The following is a 21,936-nucleotide window of genomic DNA, read 5'->3' on the forward strand; positions in this document are numbered from 1 at the left end:
TAATAGAATCAAAGCTCATTTCAGATTTTCATCTCACCGTTTGAACTGCTTTTTCTGCTTTGATGGTTAGGTCTTTGTCATACATATACCTGGTTTGAGTGAATAAGTGGAATCCATTTGATTCTTCACTTAGAAGCATCTGGAATTGAAAACAATGTATATCAGCTCACTCAGCTCATAGGAAAAAGAAAGCTGATTAAAAACCTGTCTTTTTGCAGATCTGTCTGCTACCTTGGAGAAAAAAAGCCACATATTGTTGGTTATGAAATTAGTAGATCATGTTTTTCAGCTTTCTACATCTTCTGTTTCTGCTAAGGTTGAATTGAACCTAGATTGAATGATTTACAGTAATGCATGAATTAGGTTGTAGGAATTCAGAAGAGAGTAAAATGAGATTTTTTTTTAGTTCTCAACTCATTCAAAGATGAGTTGAAAGCAATGATTTTCCATTATGGTAGATTTTGAAGACTTCCATCTTTCTCCCCCACAGGTTGCTAAAGGTAAAGACAATGAAACTGGCAGAAAGCAATGACATTTTATAGTATAATTTTATCTAAATATTTTTTAGAGAAAGCTCTGTTTTTGCAAACTAGAAATTTAAATTAAGCGTATTTAACAGGTTGTGGCTCTGGTTCTCACAGTTGGAAGCATATTTCACAAACAGGTGGGAAGCTCAGGTCTTCAACATTAGCACAAATCAAAGTTATTGAATTGCATTGATTCCTGGAGTTTTGAATATATCCTTATGTGTTATAGGAGGGGGATTGTGTTATAATGATTGTCAGAAGTATTTGTAAATATTTGTAAGTTTACATAGTACTTGAAATCTTAGCAAAACTCCCCCTAGAATTTGGTGAAATTAATATCACTTTATGATATTCACTACTTGTCTTTAAAATCTGTATTTTATCAGGGCTGAGATTTTGTTTTGTGGAACTGTTTTATTCTGAGTTTCATCTTACACTGAAAAACAAAGCACATTGTAGGGAATATGGAGCTGCTAGTTTTCTTAGTTTTTTATATCTAAATGGGATTTTATTGTTTCATATGACTATTATATAAGGAAGAGTTAAGCAGTAATAGATTTTTTACTGTGATTCTGCAGTTTAGAATCTAATTATTAATCTTCAGTAAATAATAAATTTCTAATTACAGTCAATTCCAATTTAATTATTAATTAAATAGGCATATTTCATAGTTTGAAAACATGCCTAAGTCTCTTTTTTTATTGGTTACACATTATTCAGGAAGACAATCAACTGTCTTTAGGCAGAGAAAGATCAGATTTTAGTACCTGTGTTTGAAATATTATTCAGATACACTTTGCAGTTTGTTTTGAATAATACTATCCATTACCGAGACCTTAAATTACTTGGAAATTATTGGAACCATGTTTTTGTTTCTTTTGAAGGTAATCAAGCATTAAATTGGGGTGAACAGAGTTCTCTCTTGGAACAGGAAAATAACAAAGAGCCTACTCTGATTGAAACAATCTTCACAGTATTGTCTTACTGCACTTTATCACCCAAATCTCTTGGCATTGCTTTTGAGTCCTACATGGAAAAAGAGCTGCTGTGGAACTGCTTATACAATATGACAGGTTTTTATTCATTTATTAATTTCTTAATAAATATTTCAAATCTGATGTTAAATGTTGTTCATTTTCAGACATGCAGTGAGTATTATTTTTATTTATGATCACTCAGGTGAAAGTATGTTAGTTTACTTCAAATTATAGTATTATTTAAGGGTTTTGTGCAGTCAGGCCATGGTAAGAGTGGTTAAAATTTTGAAGAATGCTGAGGTTCCGGAGCAGTGTTGTTGACCAGGAGTCTGATGACCTCAAGTGTTTGTCTTACCAGCAGACTGGCTGCAGAATGTTTTTGTAGGTCTCAACCAGTAGAGGTTCTTCACCTCTATGCATTCAACAGCTCCAGACCTTTGCCACAATTTAAAAGAGAGGAAGCAAGGGAGAAGAGTGGAAAAAGAGAAGGAAGGACTTCTTCTCTTGCTGAGGGAGAAATAATCTGATGAGCATTTAGTTTCTACTACAGGCATTCAGCATCTTAATTTTCTGTTGAGGGGGAGAGCTGGCCTCACAATTAGAGCAACTAATTCTATTCCTTAGAAAAACAGTTTTCAGTCAGAAAAGAGCGGTGATGTTTAGAAGGGTGATATTGCAAATTATGGATTAAAAGCAGGAGGGCTCAAAAGAAGAGGATGAAAATGGGGGAATGCATGAGGGGAAATAGAATTATGAGCATCACAAAATAGAAAACAATTATAAAAGTGCTCAGATACTTCTCAGAGAAAAATGGGATTGCAAAAAGTAGAAGTTTAACATGTAAGAGGAAGGAAAATGGTGAAATAGTGCTTGGAAGCTTCCAGAAAGACCATGATTAGATCAGCAAAAAGTAGAGGGAAGCAAAAGTATGAGCAAAGTATCTCAAGATCTAACATGTCAAAACATCTGTCTGAAATACTCTGCAACACACTGTCTGACAATTGCAGCTCCATGACAATGGAGAAACTGCAGTTTGCTGTGATATTAAGAATGTGGAGAAGATTGATACTTGTTGTAATGTCAATAACTGTATTTAGGATGGTGTGTTTTGAACATGCAGTTTCTGATGACATGCTGTGTTTCCGTTGATAACTATTATTTGTATGTATTTTTGTTTCCAAAATACCTTTCTTTTCCTTTACTTTCTGTTGTATAGCAGTTTGGGTATGTAATAAATGCAACTTCATTTATACTTTCAAGACAAGAAAGTTGGAAAAAAGGTATATCTGTTTGCCTCATTGATGTCTAACAAATACTTAAATGTTTTCCATATAAAAAGGAAGACATCAATCAGCTTAAATAGAATTTTTAAAATATATCAGTGGAGAAATGAGAACTAAGGAAATAAATTGATTTTTTTTTTGTCAGTACCGTATTAAGATGGTACCAAGATGCCATATGTTTTGCATTGTACTCTTTCTTAATTTGTAACAGACAAATAGGTCTAATTTATTATGACATAATGTTAATTTTTTTATCCATAAGAATTCTGAAAACACTTTCTGAAACAGATTTGCACTTACTGAATAGTTAATAGTTCTTCCTTCTGAAGTTTCCAGTTGTGGTGAGTCGGAGCCTGAAGTTGTCAGATGCTTGAAGTTGACTTTGATTAATTCAGTGAAGGGTATAGTGAAACAAATAATTTCTTTGATGCATTCATGGGAGGCAACAGAAAACTATGGAACATACCAGCACAAGCAAATAGTTCCTGAAGGTTTACTGAAAACTGTTCCAAAGGAATGGAATTACACTCCTCGGGAAATGAAGAGAAAAGAATCTGGCAAATGTAGGTGAAATTTAAACATAATATTTATATATGTGTACAGTGCATCCTATAAGCTTCACATAAGAACTTTTAAGTCCTTCACTCATTTACTCTAAAACTAGGCAATTAAATTTTGTGAGTGTTATAGCTTTACAATGAACAAACTATTCCTAAACATCTTGTGGTGGTTGGGGTATTTTCAGTACTTTCCATTAAAGTTCGGTTATTCTTTCTTGAGGCTTGCAGCCATACATATACAAACAAGATTTTGAAAATAATCAATATTGTAGTATTGGTAATAATAGGCTGGAGATGTTTCCAACTTTACCACACAGCAATTTATGCTTGAATAAAACAAGCACTGAAACTTTTGTGCAATATGCTGCTGCTTGGTTGTTGAAACAGTAAAGGAAGAAAGAAATCATACAGAACAGGAGGTGTTTTGAAGGTGCTTAGATGTAAAGCTGATTTCTGGTATGTATTTTCATAGCCCACAGTGCCTAAAGCATCTGTCATTTCAGCTTGTGGTTCAGAAGGCTAACTTTTAGAAACATTTTATGATAAATTTTTGCCTCCAAAATATTACCTGATTATTTTCAAAACTGTAGTGTATTGTGGCACAGAGTTTTAAATATGTAGATTGTGGCCAAGCCAGGGCATCAATCCATTCATTTTTTTTTCATACATCTTCACTGCACTCTCATTTTAATCTAGAACTTTTGCATGGCTATTTTAGACTAATTGCTATGTGTGAACTGATATGCAAACTGAGAGGTAACAGTCTAGGCTTCAAGACAATTTAAATTTGTATGTGTGATATCTAGAACAGATATGGTTTCTTTTTTTAATAAAAGAAAAACATTTGGAATGCAGGTGCAGTGACACAGGGTTTTCTTGAATTGTTTGGAGATTGGTGCTTTTTTTAATCTTGACACCTTTTGCTATGTTTTTCATTTTATATATGTCTTGAGTTCTGAGCAACACAATTTCTCTGTTGCTACTTTTATAGCTACTTTTATTATCCAGGGTCTTTAAAATGCAGTGCTATCTAGTGTTCATGTTTAAATGAAAAATGATAAACTGAACTTTTGTAATTTTAAACTTAGAAAAGAATTTATAAAAAACTAGTGGTTATAAATGTATGTAATATTCTGATACACTTAGCACAATGCTTCAGTTGTGAAGTTGAAAAAATGCTATAATTTTGAAGACAACTTTTTACCATTCAGACTACCTGAGTACTGTCTTTCTCATGAATTTGTAATGACTGTGCACACCAGGACTAATTACTGAGAGTCACAGTCTAAATTTTAAATTTTCAGCTTTTAATTAATGTAGTTGTTTGAGTTTTGTGGGATTTATGTGCAGATAGCATAATACAAGTGAAACTACAGTACAGTGTTGAGTACTAAGGCGTTTTACCCATTTTCAGTACAAAAGGAAGTTAGAAATTATCATGCAATATTCAGAAGCAGTTAGAACTATACTGTTAATGTTAATCATATAATCTTTTCTTTCTATTTTTAAGGCTTCACAAGGCTTGCAGCTCAAGCAGTATCTATTGTAATCAGCAAGTTACCTACAGTGATTGCATGTTTGCCTCCCCCAGTTAAATACTTCTTTTTTCTGGCTGAGAGAAAAATGTCAAGAAACTTTGCTGAATTGAAGAAAGCTGGTCTGCTTGTCTGGAACTTGATTGTAATTATATGTCGGATATTTGAGGATGGAAATACTGCAGAATTTTTAACAGGTGCAACACTTGACAGATGGAGCAAAGAAAAACTCAGTTTAGTTCGTGTGTGCTTAGAAAGTATTATGGGAAAACAGAAAAGTGGTCCTAAGCAAGTGACCCAGAAGATTATACAAAGCATTGAGCAACAAAGACCAAACTGGATTGAGAACCAGTTGCTGAAGGCAAGAAAATTGAGCATAGACTGGTAAGAACATAGTATTTTTCAAATGCTATTATTTGCTCTTTATTTTACTGGATTATTGGCATGTTTATGGCTACTGCTCAATTTTAAGGAAAAGAGATGAGCAGTGATCTTATATGAAACAGATTAGTCCTAAATATTGATATACCATGGGTTTGTAATTTAAGTTCATTGCTGAAACACTAAATATGGTTTTTTCATCAGAACGGTGTGTTCATAGTACTACAAGATTTCATGTTATCGAAAATATGGACAAGTCCATGATCTTTCAAAATGTAAACAGGTACTAAATACATTTATAATTTAATTTTGCTGTGGTGATTAAATTAAGAGGAACTGTGAGCAATTTTCAGTGTTCATCTGTGAATAAAAAGTAAGCATACTTTATTCTAAAACATATAAAACCCTGAGGCAAATAGGGTATATCATAAAAGGACAAGAATAATATCCTGCTGTGCCTTTCTGAGAAAATACCAATTTTTCCTTCAGATTTGACATTAAGACCTTTACAGTGATTTTTCAAGGAGTTGTGTACATGTCAGTGTGTTTGTAGTCCAGTCTGTTTTAATGTTGCATTCATGTATCATTCTGTAAAAATACCATTCATCGACTTTGCCATATTAGATTGATTGGAATAGCATGACTTACTGAATTAAATTGTAACCGCTGAAAGTAAGATTGCTGGTTTATTCCGTGAGTATTCTTGAAGGCTGCAGTTGTTGTCATGTCAGAATTTGTCCCTGTAAACACAGGATACAGTGATTGTAGGCTGGAATCAGTGATACCACTGAACAGGTTTTCATGCAGGTTTTCATTACTGATACCACTGAACAGGTTTTAAGGGACAGTGTCCTGTTTCTATGAGCAGTCAGTTAATGTGGGTAGCAGTAATAAATGTGGTAAGCAGTAATAGTGTCACATAAACACTCATTGACACTGACCTTTGTTATCTTTGCATTTCCATTTAATTCTGATTTACAAGATGTAATCCAATGATTAAAAGATTGAAGCCAGATGCCAGTGACTGACATAGTTTTAGAATAAAAGAGCATAATGATAATTTGTAAATTGATACTTAACACAGTGGTCCCATAATACAGTTTGTAATGTCACTGAGAGAATAGGTACTTCTTAAAAATACAAATATAAGAAGACAATATTGTGGATAACCTCTAAAAACTAAAACTTGAGTGAGTTTACACATCTTCAGAAGCTAAGAATTATGCTTCTGAAGATGTGTAAACTATGCTACTGTATTTTCTTTTGTAAAATACCACAAAAATGCTGTGTTACATGTTAGGTATCAGATTGTGGAAAGTTAAACATGGGAAGATGTTTCTGTATGTCTACAGTTTGTTTACAGCAATGAAAGAACTAGCTTGTGATTAGGCCTGGTAATTTTAAGCTTAGAATGAAGATTACATTGCCTGCTCTCCAAGTGAGCAGTTATTTGATGCAGTTATGAAGTTGACTTCCCTGGCTTCAGTTGCATTTCTGCAATAGAAATCTAATATGAATGTTGTTTTTCCACTTTTCATTCAAATATTATCAGTCAATATCTGTGAGAAAAAAAGATCCAGTTTATAAATACCTGAGGTATCTAGAGATAAATGTTATTGTAAATGCAAATTACAAAACTAATATATTAAAGCTGAAATTCAAATAATCAATTAAAGTAAGTAGTGACCACATAATTACTAAACTTAAAACAGTCTTTCAAGAGGGGATTTATGATTTTCATGAATGAAATTACTATATTGTAATTATGTACTATGTACTATATTTGTGCTATGTAGCCATTCAATAATCAGATTATTTTCTGATTTAGCTGGATGCATGTGCATATATATATATACGCACATATTTGTAAATGTTTATAGACTTCTAATAGATACATAGGAAAGAAAAAACCCAATAAATTTCAAAAATTTATTTGGGACTCACCTACACAGTGATAAAAACATTTTTGAAGTGTAGGGGGTTTTTGTAAGTAAAATTCTTCCTTGATTTCATGTTATGTTATTATTGTCAGTATTGCTATTTACATAAAAAGTCTAAATTTATATATTAATTTTATTTTAAAGAATATTTCAAAAATTATAGCCCTCATTGAAAGGTTCAGAAAATGGCAAAGGTTCTTTACCTGTCTTGTGTACTGCCTGAAAGTATTACTATTCATTAAAGTAACCTTCACTTTATGGTAGCACCAGAGTTGTAAACAGTCACGTTAGATTCTAAAAAACACACATCCTGGGAAGAAAAGAAACGTCTGTCTTTGCAAAGTAATTTGTCGAATTGAAGATTATTGTTTTTCATCATGGTGACCCTGACCTTGCTGGCTGGGTGCATATACAGATTAAGATGAATGCAGTTATTCCTTGGCTGAGGTCTGCCTCTCTCAGGGCACATTCTTGCTAATGACATGATTGATAGGCAGTCCCAAATCCAGAGAGGAAGTCATTAATCATAGTGCTGCCTGAATCCAATCATCTGCTTCACCTGCGCAGTAACGGGCAGTAAAGAATACAATTTGGGTGCTTCTGGCACTGATACATTCCTTTGTCAGAGGTCTTTAGCTTTTTCAATGTTAGTTGCTACGAATTTTGACAAGAAATTCAGGTTGTATCTGTATGTGGCATCAAATATCATCCTTAAATGTGCTTTAATTTAAAGATCAATTTCTTTGAAGCTTTTCTGTAAAGTACACCATAATAATATAGTATCAGTTACTTGCATTCAGCAAAGAACAAAATTATAGTTTATATTTTGAAACTATTTGCTCTGTAGGACATTTTGAAACTGCATGTGGAAGCAATATCTATCGGCTTTAATGTCCAGCAGCTGTGCAGCATTTCAGAGAGCCTGTAGGTCAAACAACTTTCAGAAGGACTGACTTTGTAACCATGGCACACTTTAAACACTAAAATGCAACCACAGTGGTTTTGTTTTCAGATTTTGGGGATTTTTTTTGATGATTTGTTTTTTGTTTTATTTCTTAACAGTTACAACACTGATTTTTTAATTGATTGATAATGCTTCCTTGGTTTATTTTAAATAATCCAACCGTGTCTGTAGAAAGGACAATATATTCTTGTTAATCTTTTGAGTTCTTGACACATACATGTTAAATACCTGTGCTGCAGCTCTAGTATTTGAGGAAAATTTTAGTACTACTTCTTTCTTAGACTTCATTAGAAGCAGTACTAAGATAGTAACTTGTGGTTGCATGCAGAGAGTCTGACAACAATCAGAGATTTGAATGCACATTTTTGGAGGCATTTGGGAATGTCACTTTCAGATTTTCATGGTAGAAGTTTCACACAAATACAAAAAAAGCCCCAAGGAATGGTATAGGGCAAAAAATGCAACAAGTGGCAAATACGGACCTTTTAAATGGTTAACAACATAGCAGTGGAAATAAAACTCTTAAATTTAAAACTTCTAACCTATACTTAAAGTAATGGCTACCTTTCTGACATGTTAATTAGGCTTTAATATATGCTGTGACAGGCAAAGAAAAATGCACAAGAGATCAAATGTAAATGCCATTTCTAGTACCAAATATACTTCTCTAGGGGAAATGAAAATATTTGCTACTTCTTTATCCTTAAGGAGTGTTTTATCTGTTCATCTTTCCAATTAAGGTGATTAAAATTACTATAATTCTGTTATTTAACACGTCTTATGTGAGAGATATATGTAGAGCAATATATGTCTGAGTACTTCGAGGTTTTTTTGAACATGTAGTTCTAGCTGAGTTGATATTAATATTTTGCTCTTTATAAATTTAACTTAGGACTGTATCTTTTCTATCTTCTAGTGCCTCAGTCACAGTTAAAGGTGCAACATTAGAGGAAGGAGGTATTGCACTTGGATTGTCTGAGCATAATATAAACATGATGGTCCTGGATATCTGCCACAAACCAGGTGGTAGTGAGTACCTGAGGCAAATTTATCACATCATCCGGCTCAATGAGGTAGGGAAACGGCCTTTCTACAGACCAATTAGGTGTGTACTGGCCTGGGGCAACATCTGCTGACAGCTAAGGGTTAGTCAAGGAGGTGATAATACTTCTTAAAATCACTATAGAATCCTATATTGTGTTTTAATAGAATGCATTCAGTTTAGGCTTTTGTGCATTTCTACAGAAAAGACTACGTTATAGGAAACACTGTAGATTTTATTTAGGTACTTAGACAGTAGTATGGCTCATAAACTTCCTTCAGTTTCATGTTGTAGACCACAGATTCATTTTAGGAGTCTGAGCACAGTAAAAAAAAATAAATTTAAAAATCAACGAAGGCTGTTGAAGAATTGACTGTTACAAAGGTAAAATTACACTTGGTTAATTAACTTTTTAAACAAGTAAGCAACCCCTATGGCTGTACTGAGGAAGTAAATGTAATCTTACTCAATTTAGACAATTCTATTCAGCCAAAGTGCTTTTAAAATTACAAGATACAAATTCAGATTTATTTGCTGCATATGGAATTTTGGCAATGTAAAATAGTAATTGCATTATTTCTAAGGCTATTCTAAATTGCCCCAAGTTACCAAAAGCATTTTGGTTTTATTCACTGAAATAAACATAGATTTGTTTAAATTGTATGGTAACACAACTTAATTTAGAAAGTTCTGGTGTTAGTTTTAATTACTAAATTCCTTGAATGCATAAGCAGGTGCTTAAGACCCTTGCAAGTGTACAGAAGTGTTTATAATAAAATACAAAATAATGCGAATATAGGCAGAGGCCAGGATTTTTCTTCTGGAAAACCTGGTTGTAGAAAACTCTGACTTAGAGAGCTCTGTCTGTAGGGAGGCCATAGAGAGCACCTTAGCACACACACTGTGCCTCTGAAAATAGGATCCAACTGTTTAGTTCCTAAGTAGAGGCTTAAAAACAATCTTTATGAATCTGCCTTTGGAAGCATCAGAAGCAATGTAAGCATATGTGCAGAGATGGCAACCTTACTTTAGTACAGTATAGAGTCTTTTCAAGTTTCAATTTCCTGAACAAGTAACTGGTTTAGGAAGTGAAGTGAAAATTATTACTAATAAACCAAACTTCCTCACCTGGAGCACATTCAGGATTACTATTAGGTATAAAGAGATGTGGAAAAGACCATCAAAAATAGCATATAATCCAGAAGTTAGGACAGTTATCTAGGGGACAGCACATGCAGGCTCAAATTTTTATACTTCCTGGTTTATACAGGGAATTGAATCTGCATCTCCCACATCTGAACTAATTCCCCAAACCTCCATACCATTAGCTATCAGCATGGAACTCCTTTTTCCCTTGTTGGAGTTGTTTTGCCTTGTAGAAATAGTGGTAAAAATGCATTCTGTAACTTTTAGGGTCAAAAATAGAATGATACTGTAGCTGAAGGAATAAAATGCACATCCTGGGTTTTGGAGACCCTGATCTAAGATCTGACTCCTGTGAGTATTCAGTTATTTATACAAAGTGGAGCAGCTCCAATAGGAGGTATGAAGCTAAGAGAATTAGGGGGAAAAGGGACTTCAGCCTGACTTTCCACATCCCAGGTGTCTCTCCTTGAATTTCTGCAGCTAGTAAGACCCTTTTTAAAAATAGAGCATTTCTCAGTGGAAAAAACTGTATTGTTTTAAAAGAGAAGAAGAAGAAGAGAGATCCTGACCAGCCTGAGTTACAGAAGGATTTAACTGTATTACTTTCAAATGCCTTTGAAACCATTACAAAACATTTTATTGCTTAGCATGGTATTATGATTATAGACTTTTCAATATTATTTTTCAAAACCTAAATTATGTTTTATGTGCCTGCTTACCAAGAAATAGATTTGATTTTGTATTCAAAGGTCCACTCTTTTCTTCAAGGACTCCTTGGAATGTCACAGGATTGTGTTCTTAAAATAAGTTTAGAGATCTTTATGCTACAGTGCTTGGTAATCATGTGTAAAAACAAAATGATGGGACAGAAAATTGTTGTTCTTAGTAATATTCCTTAGAAAAGCAGGTGGAAAAGGATATGGGTTCTTGGAAGCTGGATGTGAAAATAGTTTTTATGAAAATTTTTAACAATTACTGTATACTCAAAACAGCGTTCAGCCCTTCATGTGTTTGCAAAAACAAAAATTTAAAATATTTTTTTAGTAATGACAACAAAGAGATAGCTCTTCTGATCTGTCAGGCTCAATAATATTCTGTACACTTGGTTTGATGCCCAGTGAGTGTACTGAGGATATAGTTCACATGTTTACAGATGTGATTTCATATTTTCACATTTTTGAAACATGACCCTTTCAGTGACTATGATATTTACTGTACTAAAAGGGCATCTTAATGTAATGTATTTACCATTGTTGAATAAGTCTCTTCATCAAAAGCAAATCCACAGTATTTTATTAAAGACGGAAAAATACTTTTATTGAGGTCAGTTGTATACCACTTGAATTTTTCGAACCCTGGCAAGCAGGTGTTAGCAAAATTGGTCAAAATCTCCCTCCTAACAGCACTGTAACATTAAGAAGCAGGCATTCTTTATTACAATGTCAGATGCTGCAGGGATATCTCCACCAGAATTGTGCATGTCAAGTACAGAAAACCTCCTGCTTTATATACTGTATTTTACATACATATTCATTGATTTTCCCAGAACGAGCCATATATATAATAATAATTTCCTGGAGACCCATAACATGCCCTCCCCACTTTGCGCGTGTGTTCGTCTGTCCCGGGGGTCCCTCTTGTGGTCTCTGGTGGTCCCAGACCCCAAAGTAACCCGTTCAGTGAACTGCTGTTGCTTTCCAAAAAGGGAGCTGAGATGGCATACCCCGGCTGGTTCGTTACTTTGTTAGTGTTTAACACGATCCTACAGAATACGGACAGTGCCGTCCTGTAGACTACTGGATTTGCAAAATAAGCATTGTGTCTTCCCACCAGCTGAGCAAATAGTTCTTCATCTGGCAACACATGGACAGCTATTTCCAGTATTGCTTCTGAAAAAGCAACACAATTTGCTTCTGCTGGCTCTGTTACATCCAGAGGGCTGGATTACTTAAGTCTACAGATTTTGTAAAAATGTGTACGTGGAAGGCAGTACATTTATGAAAATTTGGTAGATGTACAGAAATCGCTTTTAAATAACCTCCTTCACCGCGGCTCTGAAATCTTTGTTATGGCATAAAGTAGTGAATGAATAAATGAATGGGGAAATAAAAATCCAGATATTTTTGAAAAGCTGAGTGAAAATAGCTAAAAGAGGGTATGTTTTCCCAGTTGCTCTGTGATATTGTTTTAAGCAGAAAAAAGCTCGGCTTGTTTTTCTTCTTTTGCTTGGTTGGGGATATTTTCCATACACAAAGACAATTTTGTGATTCTCTTGGTCAGACATGACATTTGATTGCAACCAGCAGAGAGACAGTCCTTCTCTTTCTCTTGCCCCCGTGCTTTTCCATTCGTAGGCCCCCGCTTTGTACTAGTACTAGAAATCATGTGGCTTGTTTATCTGGATGAAGCCTTTTTTTTTTCCTGGCTGATTTCACAACATATGCTAGTGCCAACACAAGGGAGAAACAGCTACAGTCTGTGTGGCCTGAAACTGAATTTGTGCCTTTCAGGTCAGGCCATAATTGGGTAAGTTTAAACAGATGATGAAATTCTTCTTTTAGAAAGAGCTACTGAGAGGCACAGGATGCCTTGGCAGGTAGTTTGCCTGGTATTCCACCTCGGCATTACTGTGAATAAGAGGAGCATTTGCATCCACCCATCCTAATGACTCACCTTGAGTACTTCTCCGTGTAATGGACTTCATTTTAATAACAATAAACTGTTTACTCACAGTAGTTAGTCCAGCAAATGGATGTGTAAATGTTTCATTATCTAGTTCTTCATAAAATGGTTCTATTTAATCAAAACACTTTATTGGCCTGCAATGATGATTTATTTACATAGTAGTCGAAGAAGTGAAAACAGAAAAGATGGTGTCCAAAATAATAATGCATCTGTTACAGTATAGTTTCTAAAATTGCAATGCAAATCATACTGCTTCTAGTCCTTGAATGTTTAAGCAGCTAAAAATAGCTTTCAAGAGTGGGAGAATATTTATTTCCTATGTTTAAACAACATGGTTACAACATGTTAATCAAAGAATTGATTTATAGTAATGGTTGACTGTTTTCCAAGAAGTTTAATTCAAAAGTCATGAAAAATATTTGTTGTTCACTTCTACATATACCTTGTGCATATATATATATATATTGGAAACTCATACAAATAAATTGACAAGAATTTCAAAGCAATAGGTTAGATTGTTCTGTTTTGCTCAAGCTGGGTGCATGTTTTCCGAGGTTATTTCTTGTTCATTGTAAAAGGGTGATATTGTTAAAAAGGTTTCTGTTTTTTAAAAAGATTTTTAATTCCCCATTGTATTAAAAAGAACTTTTATCTTCCAAACTTCTGCTTGAAATGTAGGCAAATTTCACATAGAAAGCTAGGTGGCCTGTACTATTCTGTGGTTGCTTTTTCTTCCAAAAGGAATATTTGAAAGAGCAGCTGTCTTGTGAGAATTCTTCTGAAGATGGTGTTACCTCGAGTCAATATCTGCCTTTGACACTGAAGGGCAGAGAAGAGCAGCCTGTCTTCAACCCTTTCCAGGTGTACAGACAATCTTATGCAAAAGTATTCAATCAGGTTTGTGAAAATCTGAAACCTTGTTTATAGTATATTTTTACTTGTTGGTATTATTATGATCATGATAATGATAAAGACTGAATGTATGAAAATGGAGACTTATTTATGTGTGTTCACATTTGATGAAGCAGAAAGGTATATTATTTCTTGGGAGTGTAATGAGGGTACCCTTTACAATATCATGATGTTCAAAAAGCTATTACTGGCCTCTTCCTTGATCAGAATTATTGCATGCAAGAGCAATTTGCATATACTTACACTTTCTGCATTCAATATGACAAGGGAAAGCCCCTAATAGCAATAACTTTTATTACATCTGTGCAATAGTACATAGGGTTAGTCTTAGGCCTTTGAAAAATCATATCAGAACTATAAGTTCATATTTATAATCTTCCATGTGGGGTTTTCACAGGTATGTTGAACAGTCAAGTAAAGAATGCTTTAGAAATACAGAGATTTTACAGAACAGCGAGACAAAGTGAGTTAAAACACACACACACACACACACACACACACACACATACACACACACACACACACACACACAAAAGGCATACATTTCTGGTTTTCTTTAAGTCATACTCATAATATGTAAAGGATTACAATTTTCGTATTGGAATTTAGTTTCCTTATAATGGAACAGTTAAAGAAAAGAGATCTAGTTGCCTAAATCTCTGCTGGAGCACTCCATGACCAATTCATTACACAAAATGCTAGATAGTTTCTGATACCACTTTTGTACTTAAAAAATCTTATGCCATAGTTTCTGATATATTCTTAATATGTCATCAGTGTTTTTGATTCCAGCATTCAATTCAAGTATTTGAAAACATGCGGTATCACAGTGACACAAAATTCACTTTACAGACTTGTGTGGAAATGCATCCTTTTTCAGTGCAGCCCTGCTTATATACAGTGTAATCTCTCCAGTTTTGACTATTTTGGTCTATTTCATCAGTTATATTGCTTTTTTTCTTACTTGTTTAATGAACAGTACAATCATTGTTCTGTTGCAATAAAAGTCTTAATATCTTGAAAAAGGAGACAAATACCAATTCCACAAGGCTGCTCAAGGCTCCTCACTCCAGAGAAGCATGCTTTATAGAATCTTTGAATCAATAGAATCATAGAATAGCTTGAGTTGGAAGGGACCTTCCAATCAAGAATCAGTGAACCACAGAATGGGTGAGATTGGAAGGGACCATGGTGGGTCATCTCAGCATCTCAACCTCCCAGCTCAAGCAGGGCTGTCCTAGAGCACAGGGGCAGAGAATTGTGTCCAGATGGTTCTTGAGTATCTCCAGTGAGGAGGACTCAATAGTCTCTCTGGGGAGTCTGTTCCAGCCCTCAGTCAGCCAGGCAGTAAAGAAGTTCTTCCTCATATTCAGCTCAGGAAGCTGTTTGATGGGCTGCATCAAAAGGAGCATGACCAGCAGGTAAAGGGAGTTGATTCTGCTCCTGTGACCCCACCTGCAGTGCTGCATCCAGCTCTGGGGTCCCCAGCGCAGGAAGGACATGGAGGTGCTGGAGCCAGTCCAGAGGAGGAACAGCAAAATCACTAGGGGGATGGAGCACTTCTCCTATGAAGAAAGGGCAAGAGAATTGCAATTGTCTGGCCTGGAAAAGAGATGGCTTCGGTGTGACCTAATTGCAGCCTTGCAGTACTTGAAGGAAGCTTACAAGAAAGATGGAGAAGGACGATTTACATGAGCATGTAAAGGGGACAAAGGGGAATGGATTCAAACATATACAGTAGCTGAGATTAGATATTAGAAAGAAATTATTTCCTGTGAGGGTGGTGAGGCAGTGTAACAGGTTGCCTAGAGAAGCTGTGATTGCCCCATCTGTTTAAAGCATTCCAGGCTAGGCTGGGCAGAGCTCTGAGAAATCTGTTCTAGTGAAAGATGTGCCTTGCACATAGCAAGAGGTTGGAACATGGTGATCTTTCAGATCCCTTCAAACCTCAATCATTCTATAATTCTCTCCTCTGATTCTATTTCCAGGTTTAATGATGTTATTAAATAGTTCAGTTCCCTTTAACATTAAATTGTACATTTATTTGTGATGTGGGACTGTCCATTTATAAAACAGTGATCAGTATAGCTGAGTGCCTTGTTTCCAAGGAAAATTATTTCCAGTGCCTGTAAAGATGCCAGAGCACTGACAAGGAACCTTTTCTTATTCATTTGCTTTCTGTTTTCTCAGTATTTTGGTTTTTTCTGGTTACCCTTATTTCCCCTTCGTACTCAGTGTTTCACCTTTGTTTTTCTACTTTACTTTAACATACCTGGCAAAGGTGGGGGATAGGGAGTAAATTAGCTAAGGTGAAGGAAAGTGATGAAATATAGATGGGAGGAATAGGAGGGATTGCAGTGATTCTGCTCTCCCAGAAGAACCAAGTGCTGTCTGTAAGAAGAAAAAGATACACTCCAAGTTATACTTTACTATTTACTTAGGTTTATTTTCATTGTTTTGACTTGCTTAAACATTTTTTTCTTTAATACTCAGTGATGTTTCAGTATTACGCCAATAATACTTATTGTAATACTTTGTACTTCTATCCTCCCAAGAAGATTATAGTCACTACTTGACCATTGCTGACAACGATAAGGAACATTATGCAACAGGATTTACTGTTTTATAAAAATAAGAATGTTGTGTATGGTCTCTTGTCTGCCCACTGATGATGTAGATTGCTTTTGTTTATTAAATAAGTACTGTGGAGTTATACATGTTCCTATTTTCTAGATTTAATGCTGTTTATAATACAGCATTAAATCCCTCTAATTATGATACAAGTTACTTCTCAAATTCCAGCTGTGCCAAATTTTTCATTACATAACTTTTTGCTGACAGCAGAAAATACAAATTGCTGTTATATAGAAAGTTACCAACTATTTTGCTTTTTGGACAAAGAGTAAAGCTCACAGACAAAGTAGTTGATCAGAATGCCATCAACAGTTGGAATAATAATGGTTAAAAAAGCTGATTTGTTTTTTTATAAACTGAGGCTATGTCCCTAATTAATTAATTGCCATTTTATTGGAATAAAAACCTTCTTCTCTGGACATGATTGATAACATCTTTCTAAGTCCTCATTCTAGACCCCCCTCTTTTGTTAGTATATCACAGCTGGAGCTTTAATGTACTGATCATATTAATGCTGATGAATAACTAACTAGCTTCTTTCCATGTATCAACAGTCAGCCATTACTGAATGGAACTGGGATTGGTCAAGCTTGCTGCCAGGTCACTTGGGACTGAATCAGATGGCCTTCAAGGTGCTGCTGTCACACAGGTAACGGGATTTTGGCAAATCATCACATTTTCCTTTTGTATTTTTGACTTTATAATAGTGAATTCACAAAGATTTTAGTGGTGAAATTTGTAAAGCAAATTCTGCATTTCTTTCAAAATACGTAGTTTTAAAAAGTAGCAACATTTTTTCTGTAGTATTTGATCCATACTCAGATGTCTTTCAATTCCTGTTTTGAGGTGTATAATTTGTTCTTTCTGAGACAAAAGTATATGAATATATGTTGATATTGCACTTAAACGAGGCTTTGGAAAAAATTAGTAACTTTTGCAAACCTATACTGCTCAGGGAAATTTCAGCACATAATTTAGGCTCTATTTACTCAAGTTGCAAAGGATCTTAAATTCAGTTGGGGGCACAACAAGCGTAGCTAGAAATAGAAAGTGTTTCCTTAATAGTTTTCAATTAATAAAACTTTTCATCATATTTTATTGCCTTTTCACTTGTAAAATGTAACTGCTTAATTCAGAAACTGCAATTTCTTAAATTCAGAAAAATTTCGGTAGAATTTGTTTGGAGGGTTGTGTGGTTTGTTTGTTTGTTTGTTATTTGTTTTTGTTAATATTTGTCACTTGTGAAAACTTACATGTTGCACACTGAACTAAGACGTTCACTTCTTAATTCTGAATCCTCCTGATAATACCTAATAAGAACCTATCAGTCAACTTTTGAACTGACTGTTCATCTAGCTAGAAACTAGAGTGGTGATTTCAAAAGTCTGTGAATTTGCATGTCATAAATGTTTTGGGGTTTCCGTCTCATTTTCTCAATTCATCACTAGCAGTTAGTCTTAAACATTTAATTCTTCCTTCATTTCATATATAAAATACTTTTAGTCTGTTTTGAGTTTTCCATCTTAATTCAGATAAGATTACTTCTTTCCCTACCCAAATTGTTCTTTCCCAGAAGTTTAATTGCACAAAAAGTCATACTAGCAAAAATTTAATTGCACAAAAAGTCATGCTAGCAAAAATCTGTTATTCAGTTCTCTTCTTGATGTCCTTTGTTACCTGTTACCAGACAGAATGTGAAACTTCACAGACTTTTTGTGTTAAATGTCAGAGAAAATACAGTACTATTTTTTTTATTTTGATGGTTCTCCTGTTGATTGCTATCTCATGTCCTTCATTAAAAATGAAGTAGATTGTCCTTTTAAAAGAGGCTCATAGACTAAAACTGGTTCTTGAACTTCACTTCATTTTATTGTCATCAATATGAGCCAAAGGGAGCAAAGGGCTGCTGTGATTTGCGCAGGAAATATTTTGTGTGGACATTTCATATTCACTGTTCCCTTAAAACACATTTTATTTTTCTTCTGATCTCTTTTTAGATGTTAGAAAGAAATCATGTGTGTGCCTTCTCAGAAAGAAACCATGTGTGTGCCTTCTCTCTCCATCTCTGTATTTCACATCCTTGTCATATAATCTATTTTTTTAAATTTTAATTAATTTCCTAATTGTTGTCATCTTTCCTAATTTGAAAATGTCTTAATTCATTGCCCTTCTACATGGTAAGGAAATTCTCATCTAGAAGTGACATTATGCAAGTAATTAATGATTAGAGCATGGATCTATTATTTCAACCACTCTGCAAACCAGCACATCATTTAGATCCACTGTGATCATAAAATGTAGAATAGCTGATCCAGAATCTGCCATAGCAGCTGGCATCGACAGGACACCTGGTCTTTATCTGACTTTATTTTTATCATAGCTTAAGTGTGTCTGCTCATACATTCCAGCTGACTAGGACAATTCTAGCTGTTCTTGTGGCTACACAAACAAGCTTTGCAGTAAGACTCAAGTGAGCCCTATCTTTAGGTGATTCTTCATGATCCTTCCTGGAACTGTATAAATCAGCCTTACTTGTGCTCAAGACTTAATGTTCAAGCTGAATGAGTGTGTGATTATTTTGACCTCCCATTTATGGTGGACCTATTCTGTTTCTACTGTTTCCCTCCTGAGATGAGTTAAACAAAACCACGGGCAGTACTTGAGCTGTTTCAGAACCATCATTTTATAAAGTGGAGCACCATAATATTTAAATTACTCCTTCCTTTGACACATGCTGAAGCTTTCCCTGAATAGTTATGTCTCTGCAGGCAAAATTTTTTTCACCAGTTCACAGTGATGTTAGAATGATATTTATTTACTTATTTTCATATTTCAAGAAAAAATACTGTCAGTTGCATATGAAATTTTAAAAGCACAGTCTTTCTTTTGAGGAAAAAAAACGTGAAAATGCTTAGGGGACTCATTTACAAGGGAAGTGCTCCCCTAACCTAGTTAATGACTGAGTTAGGTGAGAGGGTGTTATGAGAGCATTGTCCCAGAGTCAGCAAGTGTTAGGCAAATTAATTAGTTGGTGGTTAGGGGAAAGTAAAATACTTTTAGGACTGGTTAAAAAGGAAATGAATTGTTGTCTACTACTCATTGCTGGCTTCACACAGTGATGGGAATCTAATCCATGCATTCCTGTGATCCTCAAAGTAAAAGCATCCAGGAAATTTGTCAAATTAAAGATGTGGTGGTTATAAGGCTCTGGAATCCTCTCACTGAGTCCCTGAAAGGGGCTTACAGGGATTTATGTATGTACCGTGAGTTAGATGCAAGAGAGGAATACCAACAAAATACTCCTCAAGAGTCAAAACAGTAAAAACTTAACTGGCAAACTTGAGAAAATCAGGGATCTTAAGAAAAAGCAACATTGAATCAATAAAAAGCATTTGACAAAACATCAATTTAGCAAGCTCTAAGGCCATTCAATTTAACAAACTTCAACCCATCTGATTTTAATTTACTCAAAAATAAATAATACATATGTGTATATATTAGGTATATAGTTTGAACTGGAAGGATAAAAGTTAAAATGTATTTCTCAATTATACTTGAAACAGTATATTTTAGCAATAAGACCATTAACATTCAACTAACCTATGAACTTGATTTACACAAGTTTTAAAAAATATCATGCATACTTACACAGATACGTGTAAGTATGTAGGATATTTTTAAAATATCCTACACACATACGCCTTTTCAAGTCTTGGACTCACTTGTCACTTGTTCATCCTTTTAGCTACTCCAATAACAAATGGGGGTTCCTTACCTCTAATACACGTATTAAAGCAAGAAGAGCAATTGTTATTTAATTACGCATATCTTGACTTATACTTAGTGTCCTGCTCATAAATTTACAGTTGTTATTGTCTGGCCAAATCAGTGTGTTGAAAATCAGCAAGAAGTACTTAGCAGTAGGCAAAAAGCTTGTGTGTTGTCAACACTGAGGCACAATTCCAGAGCACACTACCATGCATTATTCTTCTTGTTTATGTACTCTCCTTTATATAAAATTTAAATTTATGACCATTAATTTTCAGAGTAATATCTTGGCAATTTGTACATGGTTAGAAGATATGACCTTCTTGAGATGTGACCTGCCGTCTGCGGTTGTGCAGGACTTTCAGGTGCACTGAATACCTTACAATAATGTGAAGATATTCCTGTCACTATAAAGAGGAGGAAAAAAAGAGACATTTTTGTAACATGTGAAGCTATTACCCAGTATTGCAGTTATTTGCAGTTCTGAAGAGGAATGGCTGAGATTCCCTCCTCTACGCTTAGGGATGTTGCACTAAGAGCTGGTGTCTGTGCAGGGACAAGTAGTGATTTAGTTGGAATGATGTAGATCCTGCTACAGGAGCATTCTGGGAGCTATAGAAATAGATAGAGAAGAACTCATGACTGGCAAAGCCAACAACAGTCAGGACCTTCTGAACAGAAATATTAACAACTTAATAACTAAGAGAGGAATGGGAATGTGTTACTTTTACCATGTGTGTCAGGTGAGAAATAGTAACAAGTTTGAAAAACTATAGAAATTAAAACTAATATTTGTTCAAGTGGATAATAAATGCTATAAAAATGTCTAAACTAAAAATTAGAATTTGATTTCCAACAGACAAGCCAGTGTAGCTCAAGATGAACTTTCCAGAAAATGTTTATACAGTGATATGAGCCTAAATAATTTTAAGTTGGAACAGGATAGCCAAGTATCTAGCCAAATTTTGGTCATGTGTTAATAAAGATTCTGAACTTCTGAAAGTTGAAAACATGGAGATGTTTATATATTGGCTTTCAGGAAACTGTAAAAAATTGAGTAAGTTTGTTTTTTACTAACACTGGATAAAATCTGTCGGCTTTCTAGTAGGCTCTGTTGCTACAGCTACAAGTCAAGTATTAATGATGGTTGGTGAAGAGCTGGGGTGCTGTTAATACTGCAGTAATCATCACCTGATTGGTGTTACTATAAGTGATGCCATTGCAAATGCATGTGAGAACATTTGCAGCAAAGTAGATATAAACTCTCAGATCCCTTGGACTACATATTTTTTCATAACATAGTCCAGACTGCATTCTTGTTGATGAACTACTGGACTGTTTACAGGTGGGTCAGCTTTTTAGGTAGGTTAAAACTATCATTAGCAGCAGAGTACTGTCCTAGGATTGAGAAAATCTTGTATCTAGTGTCTCTTTACTAAAATCCTTTCAACTGTACTGCCTTTTACAAATTGATTTGTTTATACAGTGGTGGCATTTTTTTCCCCATATTAGAGCTAAGGGATAAAATTACGTGTTTTGACTTTGTTTAAGCTTAATAAAACTGAAGTAAGAAAATCTTGTT

General features: G+C 34.7%; 1 protein-coding gene across 3 annotated transcripts in view; it reads left to right on the forward strand.

The window, feature by feature from the left end:
* The window catches only part of KIAA0825 (KIAA0825 ortholog), a 229,143-nt gene that overhangs the window by 106,459 nt on the left and 100,748 nt on the right, over positions 1-21,936 (forward strand). Inside the window, exons 14-19 of one of the 3 annotated variants that reach the window (XM_058044253.1) lie at positions 1,412-1,600; positions 3,117-3,350; positions 4,858-5,266; positions 9,084-9,240; positions 13,782-13,937; positions 17,141-17,235. In XM_058044253.1, coding sequence (XP_057900236.1) covers positions 1,412-1,600; positions 3,117-3,350; positions 4,858-5,266; positions 9,084-9,240; positions 13,782-13,937; positions 17,141-17,235 — 1,240 coding nt within the window. The remainder of the gene's footprint in view (positions 1-1,411; positions 1,601-3,116; positions 3,351-4,857; positions 5,267-9,083; positions 9,241-13,781; positions 13,938-17,140; positions 17,236-21,936) is intronic. The other 2 variants (XM_058044255.1, XM_058044256.1) reach the window with 2 other exon arrangements.

This window comes from Melospiza georgiana, chromosome Z (assembly GCF_028018845.1).
Source record: "Melospiza georgiana isolate bMelGeo1 chromosome Z, bMelGeo1.pri, whole genome shotgun sequence".
In the NCBI taxonomy this organism is placed as follows: Eukaryota; Metazoa; Chordata; class Aves; order Passeriformes; family Passerellidae; genus Melospiza; species Melospiza georgiana.